The 24,617-nt window shown below is 46.8% G+C and overlaps 1 protein-coding gene across 2 annotated transcripts in view; it reads left to right on the top strand.

Annotated features, from left to right (window-relative positions):
* Positions 1-24,116, top strand: part of CALN1 (calneuron 1) — a 136,528-nt gene extending 112,412 nt beyond the window's left edge. For both annotated transcript variants that reach the window (XM_054085346.1, XM_054085345.1), the window contains exons 5-6: positions 10,163-10,316; positions 16,791-24,116. In XM_054085346.1, the coding sequence (XP_053941321.1) occupies positions 10,163-10,316; positions 16,791-16,918 (282 nt within the window). In that variant the 3' untranslated portion in view covers positions 16,919-24,116. The remainder of the gene's footprint in view (positions 1-10,162; positions 10,317-16,790) is intronic.
* Positions 24,117-24,617: the final 501 nt, after the last annotated feature.

Raw genomic sequence — 24,617 nt, 5'->3', positions numbered from 1 at the left:
GCATTTTCTGCCACCAGACCTAAATGGCAGTGTCTTCACAGATCCGTTTAAAAACATACTAGGTGCTTTGACTTGTGTCCCAGGCATCCTGTGCCACATACCCAGAACAGAAGATTGAAGGGATACAATCATAGAATCATAGACTAGTTTGGGTTGGAAGGAACCTCAAAGATCATCTAGCTCCAACCCCCCTGCCATGGGCAGGGACATCCCACTGGATCAGGCTGCCCAAGGCCCATCCGTACTCTAAACCCTCAGTGAGGACATGGCGGTAAAGTTAATATCATCCCTGGGGCACCGGTGAGGGACTGTGGGAGGAAACATGGTGAGACTGAGCAGATAAGACTCAGCAGAGGTACCCGTCTATCCCCTGCTCGGTAGGCAAGCCACGGGGTGAGCGCTGGGATAACCCAGTATTTTAGCTTGTCAAATACCAGTTTGCTCAGTAACTCTGACGTGTGCCAGCTTGGACATCCGAGACATCGGCAGCAGCTAAAGGCAGATAATGAGGTGTGCAGGGAGCAGGACAGCATGGGAGTAGAGCAATAAAAAGTTATCCTTGATGGGAAAACAAGTGTAGAAGAGCTTAACGCTCTCTGAATGAACAACTTGTAGCAATGGAGAGGAGGGAGTAATAAGGAAATAAGAGGTAGCAGCACCAGTGTTTAGAAAATGGCATTTGAAGCATCCTGACTATTGGCACAAAGGAGAGAGATGCTTCCAGGCAGAGCAGGAGAAGGGTGTAAGGTGCCCAGGCTGGAGATGCGCTGCCAGCTTTGGGCTGGGCAGCTCTGCGGGGATTTTGCAAAGCAAATGATTTTCAGGATTGTTTGTTGCCTTATTGCAGTGGTTCAGGTGTAAGTGCCCAGGGAAAGGGCTGAGTACACCAGTGCTCCAGCCGGTACTGGGCCGGCAGCTCAGAGCTATCAGTGCAGCCTGCAAGCAGCAGCATGGAGTGAGGCACCCATCGCCATCCTCACTGTGCAGGCACAAGGTGAATTTTTTTCATTATATTTAACATTGGACTGAGTTGGGGTTATTTTTTTTAAGATTAAATGCTATTTTCTGCATGGAATACTGCAAGGCTGTCAAAACCCGAACGGGTCCCTAGTTGTGTGTCGGTTCCAGGTGGAGGGATGTAAATGTGGGTGTTATGGATGGCAGTGGGGAGGCAGGCAGAGTTGTCAGCCTGCTATTCACCTGCGAGGAGCTGAGGAGGGCACACCAGCATGGCTCAGATTCACCGGGCACATCACCCATGGTGAGCCTTCGTGGCTTCCTCAAGGTGGATGGCTTCTTGCCTCTGGTACACAGCATCCCCTGGACTCTAAAACATTTCCAAAAGGTTTACGAGGAGTTGGTGGGCACTTGTGCTTTTGGACCATCTGTTCTGTCTTGCATTCTAATTTATTCTTTCTCCTCCTTGTCTGCACAATCAGATCAGTTTCCCATGCTGAGCACCAGCCCGGCCCACCCTGACCCCCTTATCCTGCTCCCTGGCCCCTGAGGAGCACCCGGCATCAGTCACGCTTATCCTTTTGCATAGACCACCACTCTTTTGCACAGCTTTATTCCACGCAGAGGAGGTTCTTTTGCCCCTCCCAGAGCAGTTTGTAATCCGCAGGTGTTGGTGCCGCTCCCAGAGCTGCAGCATTCCTCAACGGTCCCATGGGGGCTGTGGGTGGCTGGAGGGACACACAGAGGGGGACGCGTGCACCAGCTTAACTTTGAATGCCACATCATTTCGTAGTGGAAACTTAGGCCATGCGCTCAGGGTTAAGGGTGCTGTGGATACACACGTGTGTCTGATTTTGATTTACCAATGTGTGTACAATTCCCTGCGGGAAGAATGGAGTTATGTCCCCTCAGCCAGCACAGTAACCAGCCTGTTACTATGGAAATGAGCTTGGTACCCCTTCCCGCTCCCCAGCAGGCGAGGGGCTCCGGTGCAGCGTCAGGGAAGGTGGCTGAAGGCTGTTGTTGTTCCTGAAGGCTGTGTGAGCAAGTGGTACCTGCACGACAGCTGCCTTGAGCCCAGGGTAGGGTGGAGAAGCTCTCGCAAGTGGCTGGGTGCTAGGATTGCTGCAGGGCAGGGTGGCCTGGGGCACATCCCACCAACGGGAAGACAACGAGCAGACAGGCATTTGTGGTATCTGGAAGCCCCAGCCACCATCTGGGTAAGCATGTAAGTGTATTTCTATAGGGGCACTTCTTCCTGCGAGGCTCTTTGAGAGTGCGTAGGTATAGATGGGGCAAGCACAGCCCCGTGCTCCCTGGAGAGCACGATGGAGAAACACCCAGGGCAAGTAGGACACTCACTCCTGAGTATCAGTCCGTGGCAGGATGGAACCACAACTTTCCTCAGAGCTGTGCAACGTCACCTCCTGGAAGGGAGGCGATGATCCATTAATAGATGGAGCTGTACTCTTCTCCCCTCCTGAGGGGCTCGTTGGAGGCTGCTGGGAGCTGTCAAAGCTGCATTTGTATCTGGTGTCGCTCAAAAAGCCCCTTCTCCACCTGTGTGTTGGGGTGGTGATGCAGCCCTGCACAGGGACAATTCAGCAGAGAGGACACTCAGGGCCTTGAGCTCGCCTTGGCAGGTTGAGTGTGCTCTGACTACCCTGCCAGGCTCTCTGGTGAGGACTTCTGTTTGCTCCTCTTACCCCAAATTATGTTTGCTGTGGGGAGCTGACAGCACAGAGGGGCAGGTGGCTCTCCCTCATCTTTGCTGAGGATTATGCTTCATCCCAGCATGGAGGCTTCGCCCAGCAGCAGAGACACCCGGCCAGACTGGGAGGAGGTGGGGGTGAGTATTGCCCTGCGTGCAGAGAAACACACATTCTTCCTTGTGCTGCTGTTTCTTCTCCTTCCCGCTCCCCATGGAAAGGCAGCAAGCTGGGACAAGGCTTCTGTCAACAGGACAATGTGACATGTCCACAGATGGCTGGACACGGTCCCCAGGTAGAGAAAGAACGTAAGCACAGGTGGGAACAGCCTCAAGCTCTGCCCCAACCCACAGAGCAGCCCTGAGGGACCTCTGTGTGCTTCACCTTGGGCCGTAAATGCGAGTGCACTGGCATGGGGCAAGTGGGGAAAGAACAAAAAGAAGTAGTGATGGGAAAAAGACAATGGGATCCCCTCCATGTTCAGCTTGTCAGGGAGCAGAGCAAAATATATCGTCTCTTCTTTCACTGCTGGTGCTGCAGGAGTCCCAGCCCTCCTTCAGTGGAAGTGTGGGCCAGAAAGCAATGGCAGTAAAGGAGATCAGCTTTGCTGTAACGGTAGTCATGTTTGGGGGGGGGGAATGGGGCAGGAAAATTCATTGCTGTTTTAAAACCAGTAGCATGCTACAAGCTGCAAAATGGCTTTGTCTTTCTTTCCCGGGGGAGCCATGAGAGTCACTCCAATACTTTTATATGTGTGTGTCTGTATATATATTATCTATATAAGCTCATCCAAGAGCCTTCCACAGTGCTGTGGATTGAAACAGCCCTCGCTGCCTCACAGGCACGCGTAGCGAGTCTTTCAGCCTGCACGGTACAGCACATCCCACCTGCAAACACGGCTTTGCTTGCAGAGCTCACTCCCTTTCTGCACGGTCTCCCTGTCCCTCCAGACTCCTGGCTTCTCCAGAATGTGTCGTTTTCTTCTCATTATAAAATATCAGTGGCTGAGCTTTTCTGGGAGGTAGAGTTGGTACAAAGCGGCCATTTATCCCAGACAGAAATAGGAATACATTCGATTCTACAGGGAGCACGCTGGGGCCGTGCGCTTTAATATATATGGCTGATAGGAAACATTGGTCCTGTGGAAAAACACCAGATCAGTAGTTTATGAGCTCAAAGCCCGACTGGCTCAAGGAACACCTGCAGAGCCGGCTGTGAGCACTTGCAGAGCTGCGTGTGGTCAGAGCCACCCAGAAATGACAGGACTGTGGTTTGCACAGCACAAAGCCCAGCTGCTCTGCAAGGAGTCCGAGGATTTTTGGGGCCACATCCCCTCTTGCAGCAGTTGACTGCGGGCGTGGGAAGAGCCCGTTTGCCGTGCAGATATTCAGGACGCCCATGGCCTGAATTGAGATACCTCTGAGACCAAAGCAAAGAACTTATTTCATTATTCAGAGATTATCAAGGGCTTCCCCAAACAAGAAATCTGTGAAACATAGACGTGGCACTTAGGGACGTGGTTTAGTGGTGGAATTGGCAGTGTTAGGTCAATGATTGGACTCGATGATCTTAAGGGCCTTTTCCAACCTAAGTGATTCTGTGAGTCTATGACTCTTTTGTTTTCACAGATCTGGTTTTCAAAAGAACCAGGCAAAAGCCTGCTCTCCTTCTGCTGTCTCAATCTCTGCTTGGAGCTCTCAGCAGCTCAAAATGACCTTTTTAGATGGCTTACATGGGAAATCTGTGTCCAATAGGTTCACAAAAAGCAAGTATTCAAGTGCTCTTCTAGCTAAAACCATCACTGTCCAAGGAGCCAGCTGCTCCTCTTGTTCAGAAGAACATTTCTATTGATGTGGCTTCAAAGATCTTGCAGGTCAGAGTGGCCTCACTCACATTGCTGTAGGGTCCTGGCCTGATATCACCCTGGCTGCATGGCAGTGAGGCCAACTTTGGATTGAAGAGAGGAGCCTTCCACTCTTACTTTAAAAGCAGAGCTGATATTAAAGGAAATTATCATAAATAATATTTCAGTATTTAATTCTTCAAAGAAGGAAGCTTTTCCCATACGGTCATTTCCGTGCACAGAGCAGAAGGTAAGAGTGGTAAGTAGGAAACAGAACTACCTTAAAAAGGTGTCAGGAGTCAAACTAGTGCTCTGCAGGCACGGCCGCTATCAGTCAGCCACAAACTTTGGAAACTGGAGGTAGAGAGACTGAAGGAACTGGCACTTGGGGCACAACAACCCTATGCAGTGCTACAGACTGAGGGAAGAGTGGCTGGAGAGCTGCACGGAAGAGAAGGACCTGGGGGTGCTGGTTGACAGCCGACTGAACATGAGCCAGCAGTGTGCCCAGGTGGCCAAGAAGACCAATGGCATCTTGGCTTGTATCAGAAATGGGGTCACCAGCAGGTCCAGGGAGGTTATTCTCCCTCTGTACTCAGCACTGGTGAGACCACACCTTGAGTACTGTGTTCAGTTCTGGGCCCCTCACCACAAGAAGGATGTTGAGGCTCTGGAGTGTGTCCAGAGAAGAGCAACAAAGCTGGTGAGGGGGCTGGAGAACAAGTCTTACGAGGAGCGGCTGAGAGAGCTGGGGTTGTTTAGCCTGGAGAAGAGGAGGCTGAGGGGAGACCTTATTGCTCTCTACAACTACCTGAAAGGAGGTTGTGGAGAGGAGGGAGCTGGGCTCTTCTCCCAAGTGACAGAGGACAGGACAAGAGGGAATGGCCTGAAGCTCCGTCAGGGGAGGTTCAGGTTGGATATCAGAAAAAAATTCTTCACAGTAAGAGTCATTGGGCACTGTCAGAGACTGCCCAGGGAGGTGGTCGAGTCGCCTTCCCTGGAGGTGTTTAAGGAACGGGTGGATGAAGTGCTGAGGGACATGGTTTAGGGAGTGTTAGGAATGGTTGGACTTGATGATCCAATGGGTCCTTTCCAACCTTGTGATTCTGTGATTCTGTGACTCTGCTTTCATTCTCAGCAGGAAATTTAACTCAAGGTGGAGTCAGGAAATTACAGACTGGAACTTCTCCAGACTGCCCTTGTTTCTTGGGACAACATCCTCCAGCTCCAGGAGATCTTTCTGCTGGGGCAGTTTCTGGTGCTCTCCATAGAAGCCAAACATACCTGTACAAATACAGCTTTTCATTTGGGGCACTGCGGTATCATTTGGGGCATTTGAGCCTTAGCATTAGGCACAGGTTGTTCCTCTGTCACTGCTTACAGTGTATTCCAGGAGCACCAGTTCATAAGCAGCTTCATTGATTTCTTCTAATTATAAATCCAATGGAAAGTTTTCAGCTTGCAACAGTCACAGTTTTCCTCTCAGAGGAGCCAATAAAAGTTAAGAGTTGCTCCCTGGTTACTGTCATTACAACAATAAAAAGCGAGAGTAATTGAAAAGTGAATCAGGGAAACTGCCACAGTGGAGAGCAATGATAATAGAAGAAATTACCTGGGAGCTCAAGCCCAAATGAAAAGTCTTGTCTCTGCTGCACCGAGCTTGAGCCCATTCTTGACGAACTCCTATGTCGATCGATATCTGACATGCCTCCTGCATGCAAGACCGTGGAACAGAGCAGGGGCAATGACCATATGCTTGCCAAGAGGCAAAACACTCTGTACTGAGCCAACAAGGATGATTTTGAACCCCATCTGAGATGATTCCTCCTTCTAAAAGGCAAAATGACAACAGAACAATAAAAGAAAAGATTTCTCGCTGTATTAGCATAAAGCTTAAAAGCAAGAGCTGGAGATACAGCAACAGATGTATATTTGTAAAGAGAACAGTTATTTCCCACTAGACAGATTGAATGCTACGTGAAGACCCCAAAACCCACAAGTCGTTACTGTTTCTGCATTGTTGAGATTAGACAATAACCACGGCTGTGTTTGTAGCCGGAATCAAAGCAATAGGTATTGTCTCAGCAGGGTCTGCAAAACCTTGTTAGGGGTGACAGAGGGAGACCAGCAAAGACTTGTATGAGTGAGGGGAAAGCAGCAGCCTGTGTCAACATAGGCAATAGTGAGTTTCACCCCTGTAGCTGTGAAGGTAGAGGTGAAGGAGCAGGATGTTGATTCAGAGATGTTCTTCAACACAGTTATCTTGGGACACAGTCAGCTGCCTTCCACTCTCAGCAAGGAGAGGATGCACACACCTTGAATCACAGAATCATAGGTGCACTCGCAGCCCAGAAGGCCAACTGTGCCCTGGGCTGCATCCAAAGCAGCGTGGCCAGCAGGGAGGGAGGGGATTCTGCCCCTCCGTTCCTCCCTTGGGAGACCTCATCTGGAATACTGTGTCCAGTTCTGGAATTCTCTACTCTGGGCAACCTGGGCCAGGGCCTCCCCACCCTCACAGCAAAACATTTCTCCCTAAGATCTCATCTCAATCTCCCCTCTTGGGGCCTACAAGAAAGCTGAGGGGGGACTGTTCACAAAGGCTAGGAGTGATAGGACGAGGGGAAATGGATATAAACTGGAGAAGGGCAGATTTAGACAAGACATAAGGAAGAATTTCTTCTCATGAGAGTGGTGAGACACTGGAACAAGTTGCCCAGGGAAGTGAGACCTCATCTGGAGTATTGTGTCCAGTTCTGGAATCCTCAATGTAAGAAGGATATGGAGCTGTCGGAACAGGTCCAGAGGAGGCTATGAAGATGATCAGGGGGCTGAAGCACTTCCCATACGAGGACAGGATGAGAGAGTTGGGGTTGTTCAGCTGGGGAAGAGAAGGCTCTGAGGAGATCTTATAGCGACTTTCCAGTACCTGAAGGGGCTACAGGAAAGCTGGAGAGGGGCTGTTCATAAAGGCTTGTGGGGATAGGATGAGGGAGAATGGGTATAAACTGGAGAGGGGCAGATTTAGACTGGACATGAGGAAGAATTTCTTCACCATGAGAGTGGTGAGGCCCTGGCCCAGGTTGCCCAGGGAAGTTGTGGCTGCCCCATCCCTGGAGGTGTTCCAGGCCAGGTTGGATGGGCCTTGGGCAGCCTGAGCCAGTGGGAGGTGTCCCTGCCCATGGCAGCGGGGTTGGAACTGGATGATCTTTAAGGTGCCTTCCAACCCAGACTATTCTATGAATGCCCCTTATCCTCAGCTTCTCTGCCCATCCAACATCTGTGAGCACTTCTAGTCAGTAAGTCTTAAGGAGTCTCACACATCCCCACAGATACTCTAAAAGAGAATGGATGCACATCAAGAGCAGGTCTCGGGGACACTGCTCTGGGCTGTTAAGCGTTCAGGGGTGGGCATCCACCCGGTGATGGGTGAACACAGGTTTTGGACAGCATCTACAAAGACTGTTCCCTGAGGAGGGAAGAAACAAACCTATGAACTACAGCAAAAAAAAATTTGTGTTGGCCTCAGAGAACTGTCCCTGAGCAAAACCAGGAAGAGCAACACAGGCTGAGGATCACATCCTTAGGAGATGGGATGGAGTAACCACATGCGGACAAGGTGCTTCTGTTGCTATGAAGTGACCACTAGGATGAAAATTATGCATTTGGCATATAGGTGGACTCAGAAAGATGCTGGGGCTCAAGTTCAGGTTTGAGTTCCCCCAAGACAAAGGCATCAGAGGAATGCAGGACTGAATGGTGGGGAGAAATCATCACTTTTACCTCCATGGTGCTGGTGCGCAATCAGTGCTGCATGAAGTCGACCGGGAGGGCTGCAAACCCTGGGCAGCCTCAAGGCACTCTGCAAACGTTCACAACATCTCCCGACACCGCTGTACATCAACTGTATGATTTAACCCCCATTTCCACACCTCTAGTTGCCAAGAGAAACGCTTTTCATAATCGTGCCGGTTATGAAGTGCACAGCTGCTTGATTTTTTTTTTCTCTTTTAACATGAAAGCAAGCAGAATATGGGTGATGAGATTTCCTCGTGCACAACAAAGCAGGCTGGAAATTTGTGTCTAAATTCTAGGGGGATTTGCAATCCAGCTTTGAACTGCGCAACAAGGATCCACCGGTGACAATTGTGCACTTACTATTTTTAGCTGGGCAGCTTGAATGTTGAATCTCTGAAGAACGAGGACAGCAGCAAAACCAGCAAACCCACCAGACTTGCTTTTCAGAGAGCTCACCTGGGGCAAAGTCAGGAACTTTGGCTCTTACCCCTGCTGTCCACAGATTTTCTGCACCAGGTTTTTGATTGTTGCAAGAAATAAAAAAATAAATAGAACTGTAGAAGTCAGTGCTTCTAAGGATAGATGGATAAATATCAATGTATGTGTGCAAACGTGCTATTCAGGTGCACATTTCAGGGTCCAGATTTCATCAAAGTACACTAAATTTTTCTCAGTGAGTCCCTCTGAGAATCAATGATTCTGCATCTGTGCGATGAGGTGTGCAGCAGTGGTCAGGGAGGATGACCTGAGATAATCATGGAATCATAGAATAGTTTGGGTTGGAAGGGAGCTTAAAGATCATCTAGTTCCAACCCCCAATAATGCATCAAGCAGCTCAGATCCAATAAGGAAAGGAGTGGGAATTCCTTGCTGCACCATCTCCAAAATGCCAGCTATGCAATCCGATCAGACGCTATTGCCACGCTCTCAGTTGCAGACGGAGGCACACGTTTGCCTCACCTTCCCTCTGCTGCAGCTTTAAGCCAGAGGTGTTTGGCCTTTCTGAGGTTGCTTGCAAGTGGATGGTGTAGAGAAGGTGGTACAAGCCCTGGTGTTGCCTGTTTGCTGTAGGAAAGCCCATGTTTGGGGCTGTAAGGCTTGAGAGTTCGAGGTGCTGTTCACAGGATGATCATCTGCAGCACGGGGTGACTCGAAGGGTTTCCATTCTTCTTTATTGACTGTGTGAATGGCACAGGGAGACTGATCTCACTTGGCACTGCAGGTCAATCAGTGTGAATGCCCTCTCTTCTGTACCGTTAGCGGGTATTAATACCACAAACCTTACACATGTGCAAAGTTCTTCTCATGCAAAATGTTCATTTCTACATATTTTGCAGGAATCATCTGGTTTTAATAGCTGGTGCATGAAAGAACTACGCTTACCTATTGAATTTACAGCAGATGTCAGCTAAGAGGGAACTGTTCTCTACTTATTCCCATCACACAGGCACAACTGGAGAGTTAAAGGGAATAAAAAGGGACAGAGATGAGGTTGTGGCTCATAGCAAGGTGTAAGAGAGAAATCTCTCAGGGGTTTATCTCTGTTGAGATGGCCAGGACTGATTCCAGTTTGCTGCATTTCCAGCCTGGATGACAATCCCCAGCATAGGGCTGGTCTTCTCTACTGCTCTACTGGCATTAAGTAGGCTGGCAAGAGTTCTAGCAACATCCATTTGCAACGTTCACACTGCTAGTGTGAATGAGCCCAAAAGAGCAAAATTTCCAAAGTTATATGGAGGTGTTGAAATGAGTTGAAAAAAAACATGAGGAGGGAACTGTGACATGCCCACATGCCTCTCTTCCTCGAGAACCATGCTTGTTATCAGTGGCTGCGACTAACTCGGTTCTGTTCCCACAGTTCGACATGCAGAGGATAACACTGGAAGAGCTGAAACACATCCTCTACCATGCCTTCCGGGACCACTTAACGATGAAGGACATCGAGAACATCATTATCAATGAAGAAGAGAGTTTAAATGAAAACTCTGGCAACTGCCAAACAGAGTTTGAAGGTAAGAGAGAAAATTCTCCTGTTTCTGTACAATTGTTCTTTTTCTGCTTCCCTTGAAAAGCTCAGTCTGATCCATGACATGCAATGGGCAAGCATGGAGTTAGGATGGATTTATTTTAGAGTAAGCAGCAACGATGTGGTTAGAGAGCTCAAGAGCTGCTGATAGTCTTCTTCCATGTGGTCTAAGTAAAGGTTTCAGACAGAGGGATGAAGTAGTGGGTGCTTTGCCTTATGGCTGTCCTTCCTCTGGTGGGATTCAGGCAAAGGGACGTGCAGCCTGTGCTGAGGTAGGTGTTCCAGGCCAGGTTGAATCGGCCTTGGGCAGCCTGATCCAATGGGATGTCCCTGCCCGTCTCAGGAGGGTTGGAACTGGATGATCTTTAAGGTCCCTTCCAACCCGAACTATTCTATGATTCTTCAGGGAACAGCTGTGGGAGGGTTCTCTCGCTGTGTTATAACACCAGGAATGAGCAGAGCTGGTGCATCTGTGCCTGCGCACGTCGTGCTCAGCGCTGTGGCGACCACTGGTGTGGATCTGCGATAAGGTACACGGGTACCACCAGGCCAGCTCACCTCAACCCACGGGAGAGTGTCTGCAAGATCAAGGTGTAAGCAGTCCTTGGAGGTAGTTTGAGAAAGGGGAATGTTTCACTTCAGCAGCTGTTGATTTACGCAAGACCACAAGAGCACCGAGTAAGTGATCAGCGACTGAGATCAGTCACAGTCTCAACTTTTACAGTGGTTTTTTCACTTTGAATGAGTGCACTGGCAAAAATATTTCCCATTTTAAGCTAACCTGGGAGAAGGATTTTCTTGGCCAAAGGATCTTGTGCTGCTCGAAAGCATTGCCGGTTGGGACAACTAAACAGATACAAATCATCTCAAGTGCTGAAAAGTCCAGGAAGATGCCTACAGCAAACCTTAGAGTGTGTACACACCACCTGAAGGATAGCTCACTTTGCTTTCGCACCCACAGCAATGCCACTTTATATTGGCCATTTGGGGGAAATCCTGATACTCCAAGGGGTCAAAAGTGTACCAGGCAGAGACAATGGAGTGTTGTTAAAACACAACAAAGGATAAAAATATTAAGGCAATTCTTAACCTGGGTCATTAATTGGCTGCAGAAGCTGTATCCAGCTCACTCCCACTCTGCGAAACACTGCAGAAAAGATGGGGAAGCGCACGGCTGAGTTTTGAAAGTCTACAGGAATGAGGCAAGCAGCAACACTCTTTAAACACAAGCAGTGTGGGTTTTTTTTGTTCCTCCTGGAAAGCAGCAGAGGGGAAGAGATGCTTACTTACATGAATGGAGTTGTCAGTCTCCACTGACCTGCCGATTCAGTGGAGATATGCGCCAGCTGTCACTGTGGCAAGAGGCATGGAGGCTTCTTTCAGCTCCGGTACTTGGGTGAAGTATCCCAATTGCAAAAGAAAAAAAAAAAAAAAGAAATGGATCTGCAAACCTAAATGCTCAGCATCTCATTTTGGAAGTCCCAGCTTCCAAAAGTACAGCAAGAACAGCTTTTCTCGTGGGATGTTGGCATTGCTGGTGCTAGGCAGAACCTAGAAGCAAAACAGATCCTTTTTTTAGATTTTGTTAGAAATACACACACACACACACACACACACAAATCCACCAGAGAATAAAGATCAACTGAACACTGTCAACAAAGAGGCAAAGTTTCGCTTCAGGTCCCAGAAGAATGGGATGGTTCTGGTCCATGACGGCTCTGACAAGAGCATTTCTCTCAGGAAAGGCAGATTGAGAGCAGATTATGTCCCTGCAGCTCTCCAGGATGGACATGCCATTTACCTGAATGTCCCACTTGGGCCCTCAACGTTCCCATTTCCCAAACACTAAGTTCCCTGTAGACCTCAAAGGCAGGAATTACAGGGCCTCATGGCACTAAGGGAGAGCTATTAGGAAGGGTAGACATCATCTCAGCTTAGCTTTAAATGTTTGTAGGGAAGCGCCTGCATCTAAGTCAGCCTCCCTTTACCAACTTCTTAATTAGCGGGCTGAAGGCAATACTTTTTGAGAATAATTTTAGATGCTGCCTTGGGATGAGATGAATTGCACTTGAAAAAGCACCTATTTCTTTGATTTGTAAAGGTAGCTTGAAGGGATGAGCGTAGAGGCTCACATCTATATTTAATGTGCATTTCATCCACACGATAGAAGTGCCTTTAATTATAGGTAGGAATGAAGCCAAGGTGAGCCCCGATGGTTTTTCAGTGAGATTAGGGAATGGCTCCTAAGCAAAGAGGCAAGGCAGATGCTTCCAATAGCACCTTGCTGAAATGGGGATCTCCACTCACTGTCATCTCACCATCAAAGAGAAGCCCTAAAACGCTTCTCCATCCTACGGACGGAGACGTCTCGTCTTTTCCACAGCTGGGTTAGCTGGCTCAGCCCAGCCAGGTACTAAACAGCACTGTACGTTGCCATTGGTACAAATACCATTTCTGTCATTCTCACAATATTGCCAGCTTGGCTTCGTGTCATAATAAGGTCTTTGCAGCTATTTAATATTCTTCCTGTATCAACACGGACAATGCACCTTATCTCTCTCTCCCACACTCATAGACACACACAATAACCACACGCTTTAAACCAAATACAATATTCATCTTATGGCCAGGGACAAGTCCAAGGTTTTGTTCAGTTCACTTTGAACATGAGAGCCATTTGCAAGATGTTAGCTCTAGGCTTACATTACAACTTTCCCTCCTACGCATTTCTAGGGGTTTTCATTTGCTTTATTCTTGATAAAGAGCAAAGCAATGAAAATGCCTAACTCCTCAGCACAAGCAGCCCACACCAGCTTCGCTGATAAAGAATACAACCAGAAGGGAGGCACGGTTATGTCTTCAGCCTTTCTTTCAGTTTTTATTAGTGCTTAGGGCGGGAGAACAAAGCTGAGAGCCAAGAAGAGTTTGTGTTTTTATGAGAAGAGACACAGGAAAATGACAACTGTGTGCAGTGACATCCTGGTAAGAAAAAAATTGTAGTACAAAAATTATTTGTCTGGCAATTCCCTTTATCCAAGCGTTCATGACATTAAGATTGTGGCAAACAAAAGTGCCAGCTGGTTACAGTGGCCCATGTTGTCTGCCACAGGTATTTCATCCTCAGCCCTGACGCTCAAATTAACAGGATGTACGAGAGCTGCTGCAGCTCCCCCCTGGCAGCACTAGGAGCATCCGCTCCTCAGCTATAGGGGCTGGGGAATGAAAAACTGACCTCTTCAAATGAAAATAACTCCATCCAGCCAGAGAAAGCAAATGTATCTCACCTTTAGCAGAGTTATGGCAGAAGCCACTGTAAATATACTGTAGCTGTTTACGTTAGGAAGCCTTTTACTGCAGGTGAGAAGGCTCTTAGCACTTACCATGATCATCTCAAATGCACCATGGGCATCGTGACCAGCCTTGCAGCTGCAACCCTGGTGCACCCCAAAACCGTCTGGACCCCATGTCCTGGTGGAGAAGTTATAGCTATGGTAGCGTCCCGTCTCTGCCACCTAGTGACACTGCCGTGAGTCCTCTCCAGCAGGTTCTCTGGATGTTGAGAAGATGAAAGATGACCCAGTCTTGATTTGCCTTTTCTTGTTGAGATCTCATTTACATTGGATAGTCTGAGAGCTGCTCTCCCCCTAAGAAGATGCTGGGGCACCTCCGGAGGATCTTTGGGCTCTGACCATGTTCAAGGAAACAGCTCATGTTCAAACTCCTGCACATCCCATGGGTATTAAAAACTCCTGCTGGCAACCAAATGCAAAACAGAGTGAGCCTCCAGCCCTGCGACAACCAGCAGGAAAAAAAAGCAAAGATGCCATACTTCAAAGGATCTGTGAATCTAGAAAAAGGAGGCAACTGAAGGCAAAAGCTCACCATTTAGCAGGGAGGGCAAAGGGGTCTTCATATTTAAGAAGGCAATTCACAGGCAGCACATTGTTTACAGTGAAGGAAGTCAGTGATTTCAGCTTCTGTGCCTCCCTGTGGATTGCAAGGGTGCAGAGGAACTCTAATACTTATCTTCTTGCTGGAGTAAATCCTGCTGAGCCTCAGCTAACAGCAACGTGGCCTTTCGGGATGTGCAACACCTCTACATTTCAGCACAGACTGAAAAAAAAAAAAAGACTCTCCTTTCTTCTGGAGTTATTTAGTAGGTTATTTGGTACACTTCCAGTCAGTAAAGAACAGTAACAATGACTTACCTGGATCCTCTCTTTTTACTTGATAAATTGTTCAATTCAGGCCCACTTCTGCAAGAAACACTGAACCTGCTTTACTCTCTTGCTTCGAATAGGAGAGTTGCTGTCACAAATAGCCTTGGTCAGTCTTTGACTGCCACTCCCAGTCATTCTAATCAGCAGCAGAGCCCCTCACTGACCAGCAATGCCAACTGTGATGTAAATAAAGAAAGAAATAAAAGAAAGAAATAAAAAGCTGTGATTTAATGGGCTTTTCAAATTGCTGGGGCGTCATGCACAAACCCAAGGAACCACAGTATTGACTCTGTGTGTGTTATAAAAGCAAGCGAAGGAATTGAGGAGCAGGGCAGCGCAGCAGAAAGCAAGCAATTTAGGAGTTGCTGGAAGGAGGATTTCATTAGCTGCACAGAACATAGCGGGTGCCTTGGAGCCATGATGGTGCAGCATTTCCCTGCTCTTGCCAGTCTGACTCAAAGTACTGCCTAACGAGGGCTTCTTCTGCCTCCGGTGTCGAGCGGATGCTGGGGGACGGCGTGGGAACTGGGATTAGGACATAGGCACTACAAAATCCTGGCCAGAGGAGGTGAAGGTGGATGAAACAAGTGTTCAAAATTTATCCTTCAGTGCTCCCCCCTCATTGCTCTGTGCAGCAAAGTTCAAGCCTGGATCAGAACAAGGCTTTTCTCATATATTCTAAAAACATCCATCTGGACTTTTCCAAACATGGGCACTCAAAGCCTTTTCGTGATCACACTTCAGATTTATGGTAGTTTTGAGCCTGTTGTCAACCATCTGAAAGCCTCCCGTCAGAACAAGTATGACCATTCATGAGAAAAAGGTATTGGGTACATGACCATACCCCAATAGCACATATTGTTCAGATATTCATAGGAAGAGATATAAAGGCAGAGACATGAACTGACTGTAGCAAGTCACAGCATGAACGCCCGTTGATGAACTTTAAAGTTAAAATTAACTAAAACAAGTCAAACACTAAAAATCCCAACTTTGTCTGCATTTAAAGTACTGCAAATTACTCTCACCTCTTTTGACAATTAGTCTGCAAAGCATTCATTTGAAAAGCTTCTTAATAATGCTGATTTTGCTTAGGCACAGAGAACCTAAAGACAGTTTAGGAAAGATGATTAACGTACTGTGCATACTCAGGGGAACTATCGCAGTGGTTGTATAAGTGTTGTCAGGGAACACAGCTTGAATGTCTGCTCATTCCCAGTTGACCTGTAACTGGAAAAACCTGGATGAGTCTAAGGGGATTCATGTATGTTTGAGATTAAAGAATTTTAGAGAGAACTTCATAACAAGCTTAAAAGAAATACACAGATAAACCAAAACACATCTACGGGCATCTGGAGGGTTTAAAAGCCAAGGTAAGAGAGAAAGGACTTCACGCAGTACGAGAGAGTAGTCTAGTAGTTTTGGAAGCAATGAAAAGTGAACTGGATTATTTGGAAATGTCAGAGCAGGGAGAGTTAAGACTTGGCCAGCACACGGCATCTCTGAGGTGTGGACTGGAGAGTTACGCCGAGGTTATAATCAGAAATGGCACAAAGGCTTGTAAACATAGATGAGGGGGAATGGGTATAAACTGGAGAGGGGCAGATTTAGAGTGGACATTAGGAAGAATTTCTTCACCATGAGAGTGGTGAGACACCGGCCCAGGTTGCCCAGGGAAGCTGTGGCTGCCCCATCCCTGGAGGTGTTCAAGGCCAGGTTGGATGGGCCTTGGGCAGCCTGAGCCAGTGGGATGTCATGGGCAGGGGGGTTGGAACTGGATGGTCTTTAAAGTCCCTTCCAACCCGAACTATTTTATGATTCTATGATTCTTTGACTTGAGTGGGTGGATGTTGTCTTTAGATGTTTCTGGATGCAGATGGAGAGCATTAACAACTTTACAGACTAGACATCAGGTCTGACTCTGACAGTGGTCTTTCTTTGCGCCCTTCAGAAGGGTCATAAAGAAAACCCATCCTTTTCTCTGGTTCTTCCTTCCTTTCTTTCTTTCTTTCCAGAAGAGTGTAGGGGGTAACTGGATGGCCACGGGCTCCAGAATAGGGAACCTGGAAGGGTGCAGCTGTTAAATGCGAGGAAAGAGAGGGAATGAATTCAAAGCAACCCAACCCTAACTATTCTATGATTCTATGATCAGGGAGGATTTCTGAGTTCATCTGATCCTGGTGGAAAGTGCAAACATTTCTTTGGCCAAACATCTCATCTTTGCCTTGTCTTTTCTGCAGTGCACGCCCAGAAGCAGAACAGACAGACCTGCGTACGGAAGAGCCTTATCTGCGCATTTGCCATGGCCTTTATTATAAGCGTGATGTTGATTGCGGCCAACCAGATTCTGCGGAGCGGCATGGAGTAGCCTCTCACCATGACACTGTGAACCAAACTGACCATGCATGCGCATGCCACCGGGTGAGCTTCCCCCGAACCGACTCTCACACGGCAAAGAGACAGAGGCAGGCAGATAAAGCACCATTTGACAAGGAGCCTGAGGCCAGCAGCATAATGTGTCTTGTGAATCAACTACATCTTTTTGGCAGGGACATAAAAGGGCTGTCTTAATGCTTTAAAGGTTTTGTTTCCTAATGCAATAAAAAAAATATACAGGAGCCCCGAAGTATTGCTTCGAAACAGCAATGATAACTTGGAAGAAACTTTCACCCAGCAGCCTGTTTTGCAGTTTTAAGGAGGCACAGCCTCATGACTTATTGCAGCGGGGCTGCCTTTTAACCTAGGGGCCAACGGACTACTTGGCGTAGCTCTGCGCTGGGCCCGCATTCCCAGGAAGTTGATCGTAGCATTGCCACAAGCAAGTCCTCTTCATTTATTTCATGTACTCCAGCTTCACTTTGCTTTTCCCTTATGACCATGCCTTTGAGTTCATGGCATCAGAGGGGAGATAGAGCATCCTTGTACAGTATTTTCAAAGTGAAAAAAAAAAAGAAGAGAATTTGCCAGCATCGAAAATTTCTATTTTTTGCTTCGTAAACGCCACCTTTGACACAAGACTGTGGGGTAGCAGGAGTCCGTTTGACTGTTTTTTTCTGACCGTGAATCAGGGCTTGAGAAGCACCACCCGCTTTCACACATGGGCATTTCCGAAATTTGTGCACAGTCTTCCAAACGACTCTGCAACCACCAGCGCCAGTTGAAACTCCGTCTATTCGGTCGCATCTGCATATTCAACAACTTAATTCTTTCCAGCAGTTTCACCCTTCTTCAATATTGGTCTTCAGTAACCGTATCTGACATGAAAATCCTCCCTCCTTGCCTGCCTAATGTTTCTTTCTTTCATTTCGTACACCCCAGTTGCAATATGCAGTGAAACATCCATGTCAGACACCTTGTTATGGGAGAGGTTATATTTTCACCTACCCAGCTGTGTGTGGTTGTGACCCGCCAGCTGCTGTGGTCCCTCCCAGGAGCCGTCCCACCACCACCACTGCTCCACCCATGCCACGGGCAGGCTCCAAGGAGGGTAAGCTGAAAAGCAGACTGCAGCAAGAGAAGGAGGAATCAGACTAGAGCCTACTGCCATATGTTACGTAGCGTGTCAGACTTTCAGTCTTGGTTATTTTCCCTGGAAGAGATTTTCATGAGCAACGAGGAGTGATGCAGACTAGAGACAGAACACGTCCCATGGAAAGCACAAGGACTGGGCAATCGTGAAGCCAGGATTACATTGGAAAGCATTTTTTCCTTTTAAACTTGGTGCAAATCCTTGCATTGACCTTTGGATGAACTGTGCACCTGTGTGTCACCCCGGGAGGGATCCGGTTTCCTTACCCACGTGGGAGAGGTTTCCCGGATGGTGCTTATGGAGCCGGCACAGGGAGTGCTCCCAGGGAGGTCCGCAGAGGCACCCGGGCGTCGGAGTTGTGATGGCTGCGTTCTGCTTGCTGGACGAGCTCCAGAAACACCAAGGAACAGCGAGATCTTGCTCCTCTAAATGTAGATGACTGTTTCCTGTGTCATGAGAGGGGGCAGGATGGCTCCCAAGGGACTGCAAACCATAAGCTTCTCTCATCCTACACAGCAGCCATCAGCGTAAGCCTGGATCCATTCCAAAGACTCGTTTCAGGTCTTTCTTTGATTACGAGTTTGATTGATAACATTTAACCTGTATTTTTTAGTAGCCTAATTTTAAAACCTGCTTGTCATTGTTCTGTCTCCCACCATCCCTTTAAGCTCATGTCACCACTTTGGATTTTTGCCTTTAGGTGTGCATCTCAGTCGCTCACCTCCCCAGCGCTGCCATTCGCCTGGTGCCCCCCTCCACCACCAAAGATGACAGCTGTCTTTTCAAGAGCAGCTGAGTTATTTTTTTCCTGCCGTTCCCAAACACACACACACACGTCTGCATTTCTGTTCTGCTGTGACTAATAGAGGTCAACTGCAAAATATTCTGCAAAAATTGTTACATCTCCCAGAAGATGGAGAGATTTTATGTTTGCCATCGGGCAGCAGCAGACTTCAAACCAACCTTGGGCAAGCTCTGAGCGTGGGATTCACACTGCTGGAGAGCCAAGGCGCGCTCCCAGCGCCTACTGCACTGGACATTGCAAATAACGAGCTTTGTGATTATTTTAAGACAGTGATCATCCACATTTCTAGGTCTCAGGGGCACTTGAAAAGGTGGCAGCAGCAGAAAAAAGTCTAAGTGTTACCACTGAGTAATACTTAAAGAGGTTTTTTCCCCCTGGGACTCAGGGGTAGATGGAGTCGGAGCGGAGAGGTGGGCATTGACCTACCAGCCCTGCTGGCTGACAGCAGAAACACAGTGGTGCCACTTCGCTGAGCCCAGAAACACAAGCTAAAATACACAGACCCGGCCTTTCTCCACCTTCTTCTTTCACATCTGACAACTGATTCCAGGCAAACTTCGATTATAATAGCTACCTTAAGGATGAGGTGTTCTTTTGCATTCCTTTAAGCTTTCTGGAATGCTCCATAATTTCTACACACGTGCACCATAAAAACCTTTGTAAATATGGCCATTTTTCAATATAATTCTTCCTCTTGAAACTCCATTTGTAAAACCAAACCTATAATGAATATATTGGTAAAAGCCATAGCCTGGTGTCAGTAGAGTTCATTGCGAAACTCCCCACTGATTTTACCGGGTACAGGATTTGGGAAGGGGGTGGGTTTGTTTTTTCCATAGGGAACCCAGTTTATACATTATGAATCAGTGTCATGTCATGCCAGAGGTCTCCTTTTTCTTCCCAGAGCAGCCTTTTTCTATCTAAAGGCACCTTGAAGAGACCCCTTCTTTAACCAGTTGGGTCTTCTGGTAGCTAGTGGCAATGCAGGAAGGATCAGGCTAAGCCATTTCATCCTTTCCTCTTTCCACAGCCTTTCTACCAACACTTTCCCATCCTTCCTAGCCAGCAGCATTGGACCTGTGTCCCTTACCTACCTCCCTGTCTCCATTTACGTAACATCCATTTATCTTCTTTATTTTTTTTTTCTTCTACACAAGAAGGTGAAGAGAGGAGGGGAAGGGCTTTTTGTTGCTTTTACAGACAGTAGGCAAAAATAGAGCAGTAAAATTTTGATTGGAACCCGATGGCAAAAGCTTAGGGGGAAAAAAGTAGAAGAATCAAAGAAATGAAAATAAAAAGCTGCACATCCCATACTTAAAATATATATATATATATTTAAGTGCTAATGAACATACTTTAAAAAATACCCAGACTGCAACAGTGCTAGGTAGAGCTGTCAGAAAAAGCACTAAACTTATGCTCTTGCCAGTTACATGAGAATTTAAGTGTCTTTTCAGCACTGCAATTCAGTATGAAAAGGATATTGCTATGGCAACCCTTGCTGTTCGTGACATGTGTGCCAGTGTCGGAGAGACGCGCAGCAATTGCAGATGCGCTTCCAGCCAGCCCAAGGATGGACAAACAGCTCCCAACAGCCTGGGACAGCTCACGGATAAGCAATTTATTAGCAACTTGTAAGCACCTCAAAGATAACTCACTTGGCTTAGCTGCAAAAAACAAACCCAAATACATGCAATTAAATAGTTTCACATGAAGGGAAGGATTTGAGGTGCACATTGTTATTTTAGCTTGAGAGAGGCTTTGGTTTGGCTTGGTTTGGTAGCAATTAATGCAGCATAAGCACCGCTCAACACAGGGTGTCCTGTGCTTGTCAAGGACACTTTGGGCAGGTCCTTCGCAGAGAGATCAGGCTCTGATAGGAAGGATTTGGGTTACTGCTCCTGCAAGGGCTGCATCACTGATAACTTTGACTTTAACCATTGGCTGTAACTTTGAAGGCACATCCTAATTTTCTGCTCCTGGAGAAGCTAACGAGGGAGTGGGAGGTGCGTGGCGTGCTGAAGTACTTGGGAGGCCACAGAGAAGTGAATTACAGCAAAAGTTGCCAAAAAAGGAACATTGCTTACCTATCAGGTCCAAAGCCATGCCATAAGGTCAGCCGAGAAGAAAACCAAAGCTGAGGAGTTATCAGGCAGGACAAGTGCATCATGGTGGTGGTGGCCCTGGGCAGCTGGCTCCTGCCCACGACACGATGTGCCACCCAACGGCACACTCTTGACTAGTCCACCACTGAGAAGTAATTTCTAATCAAAAGCAATACCAACAGTAATTTAAAGAATTAAATAGAATGGGCAACTGGGAAAACTTGGTTTTGTTAGGGAGAATTTGGTCCTCATGCTGTTGGAACTCATATATGATAAAAGAGAGTTGACAAAGTATTTTTCACATTTGATGGGTACCCACAAATCCACCAGGTACTGCTAGCAGACACCTTGTCCTGGTGGAAGTGTCCACAGCCCCCCCAGGACAATGGTCTGTGAGCAGAAGGGTGGGATGTGAATGGAGACACATCTACCACCCCCTGCTCCAAGGTGAGCTACAGCCAAATATAGGAGTATGATTTGGCAATTTGGAGGGATTTCATAGAGACTATTCAGTGGTTATTGGGAGCTCCCAGGTCAGATATGGTGCACTGTGAGGGCTGCATGTTGGTTGCTCGATGTGGGAAACTTCTAGCAACTTTCTAAAACAAAAGGTATATACATATGCACCAACCTCTTTAACCTGGGGACAAGTGGATGGGTTTGTTTGGTCCTTCTCCCGTAAGAAATAGGATAGCAAGCAAGCAAATCAAGAAAGAGTAGAAGGCATTCTGGAACGTCCAGTTCTGGAATCCTCAATGTAAGAAGGAGATGGAGCTGTTGGAACGGATCCAGAGAAGGGCTACAAAGATGATCTAAGAGCTGGAACACCTTCCCTACGAGGACAGGCTGAGAGAGTTGGGGTTGTTCAGCCGGGAGAGGAGAAGGCTCCGAGGAGACCTTATAGCGACTTTCCAGTACCTGAAGGGGCTACAGGAAAGCTGGAGAGGGGCTGTTCATAAAGGCTTGTGGGGATAGGATGAGGGGGAATGGGTACAAACTGGAGAGGCGCAGATTTAGACTGGACATTAGGAAGAATTTCTTCACCATGAGAGTGGTGAGACACTGGCCCAGGTTGCCCAGGGAAGTTGTGGCTGCCCCATCCCTGGAGGTGTTCCAGGCCAGGTTGGATGGGCCTTGGGCAGCCTGAGCCAGTGGGATGTCCCTGCCCATGGCAGGGGGGTTGGAACTGGATGATCTTTAAGGTCCCTTCCAACCCAAACTATTCTATGATTCTATGATTCCCAAGCATGCTACTCTGGATGGCTAAAGTCTGTTCGACAGACTTAAATAAGTACCTCCTGGCAAAGCATAGGAACATTCTTTCACAAAGAAACCCATGTTCCTTCTATCTGCCTGCTGCAGAAGACCAAAACATCCTCTGGGACACCCAGAGGACTGGGATGACTGTCCAAGGTCAAGTGCCGGCTCTGCTCAAGATGACGTGCTGCTTTGCGAGGTGCCTGGTAGAAAGAGACAGCTTTCCCCACAAAAGACTCCTTCCCCCTCACCATGCACACGTGCCCGGAGCAAGCAGTGCTGCAAAGGGCTGTCATCGCACAAAAGGAAGAGGTGCACAGTCTCCAGTCAGACTTAGAGCTGCGAGAAGAGAAGCAGTAGGAGGAATACATTAAGATCACTAAGAATGAAGTTCCCTATTTTATCCACCCGTGTAATAAATTATTTAGTTTCTGCTTTATGGATGACTATTTGAAAGAAGAAGAATCAACTCTTCTAAAATGAGAACCTGATGAAGTATCTTTTTTCTTGGCTCTGAATCATGCTTACATTCCACAGATGAAGATGTACAGAACTTGCTGGTTTTCAATCCATTATTTTACTGTACTGTGTTCTGACAGTGCAATTACATTTTCCTGGCATCACTTAAAACCTATTACTTTCCCAGGAATTTAATACAGAAAAAAGAAAAGCTCACAACATCTTGGTCTCTTTGTTGTCGGTTGTTATCAGGACTGGATCTTGGTTTCCTCCAATTCAAGTGGGCTGCTTTAAGCAGCTCTAGGAACTGTAGAAGCTTCACCAAGAGTGAGATGGACAGAAAATCTCACAACATTTTAATTGGAAGTGTACTCCACTCCTCCTTCTCCAGTGGCAAAAGTCTGAAAAAATGGCTCAACTGAGCATCTTCAATAGGAAAAAATTTCAGGCCCAGAAGTGAGAAGAGGAGGAAAGGAGAAAAAGGAAACCCTCTGGATCTAAAGATCAGTACTTGACAACTTGATGATGGAAATATCATAGCTTTTGGGGTTTTTCTGCCATCACAGCCCAAAATACTTTGTAGCCCTGAAGAGCATTACTAAGTGAAATTGCCATTTGCTAATTATTTTCTACAGCTCTTCACAGCCAGTCTTTACAACATCAAACACTCCTATTTTTTACAATGCTTTAGGAGAGATCCATAACACAACTTACCTTTATTAGCTGCTCTTTTGTCTTTGTCAGCCAACAAGAAGCCATTTAACCCTTCCATTTGAAGTTGCTGAGTTTGCTCTGGTAGCCACCCCTCCGGTCAGGTTGTCTTCAGGCATATCATGTCTCTTTTTGTGAGCACTCCCACTAAAGCCAAACCATACAGCCGATGTGTTTGCAGCATCAGGCCCTTGGGGTTGCCCTTTCACAGAAATGCCTCTATATTCATATTACACCAACCCAAGAATGGTACGGCATTTCCTACCATCTCTTCCAGAGGAGCCAAAGTTATTTCAGCTTCATGCAGCAGCTCTTGTTTACTCAGCTTTTAATTGAGGTGAAGGGTGGGAGACAGAGAAAGTTCCTCTCGGACTCCAGGGTAAATCAGAGGCAACTCATTAGAGTTAATTGTCTTAAACTGGAATAAGCCCAGAATCCAGCCTGTTGCCATTTAATCCATATGAGGATCTAAGGAATCAATGCTTCCTGATTGATCTCTAGGAAGTTCTTCACTAATACACACGTCTCCTCTTGTCACCATTTCATCCCTCACTGTTTTCAAGCCATTTACCACTCATTGTTAAAAACTGACCTTTTTTTTTTTTGCTTGTTAACAAAAGACATGGCATTTTAATTAAAAACAACAACTTACAAAGTCAGCAGCGTAACAGTAAAAAAAAAAAAAAAACAAAAAAAAAAACCAACAAACCCTTTGTACAAAATAGTGTAAATATTACTATAAATTAACTTGGCATGCAACTTAAATAAATCCTATGTTATTGCAAGTTACGCAAGTGTATAAAGACGTGTATAAAGGAAAACCGAATGCCATATGTATCGGCTGTTTCCTCTAACCAAACACTAGTGTAAATATATAATCTGTATAAAAAGATTTTAATTTTACCATTATTTATGCAATAGAAATAAAGGTTTTTTTTCTTTTGATGAGGGATGAAGTTTCTTATTTCCTCATTTTGAAGCAGTCATTGATATTTATTCATACCCAAATACAAGAGCAAAAGATAGATTTGCATAAAATATTAGGACAGAAACCCTTTGTTCCTTCGGAGTGATACACGAACATTTGGGGTTTTTTATTTTGCTTTGAAAATAGATTTACATATTTTAAAGCCTGTTATTACAGAAAGAGCGTCTGGCTGAATGGATGCCTTGGCTGTTCCGAGCTGGGATCAACGCTTCG

The sequence above is a fragment of the Cuculus canorus genome, chromosome 20, assembly GCF_017976375.1.
Source record: "Cuculus canorus isolate bCucCan1 chromosome 20, bCucCan1.pri, whole genome shotgun sequence".
Classification (NCBI taxonomy): domain Eukaryota; kingdom Metazoa; phylum Chordata; class Aves; order Cuculiformes; family Cuculidae; genus Cuculus; species Cuculus canorus.
Note: the sequence above shows the minus strand (reverse complement) of the source record. Positions and strands in the feature narration are given on the sequence as shown.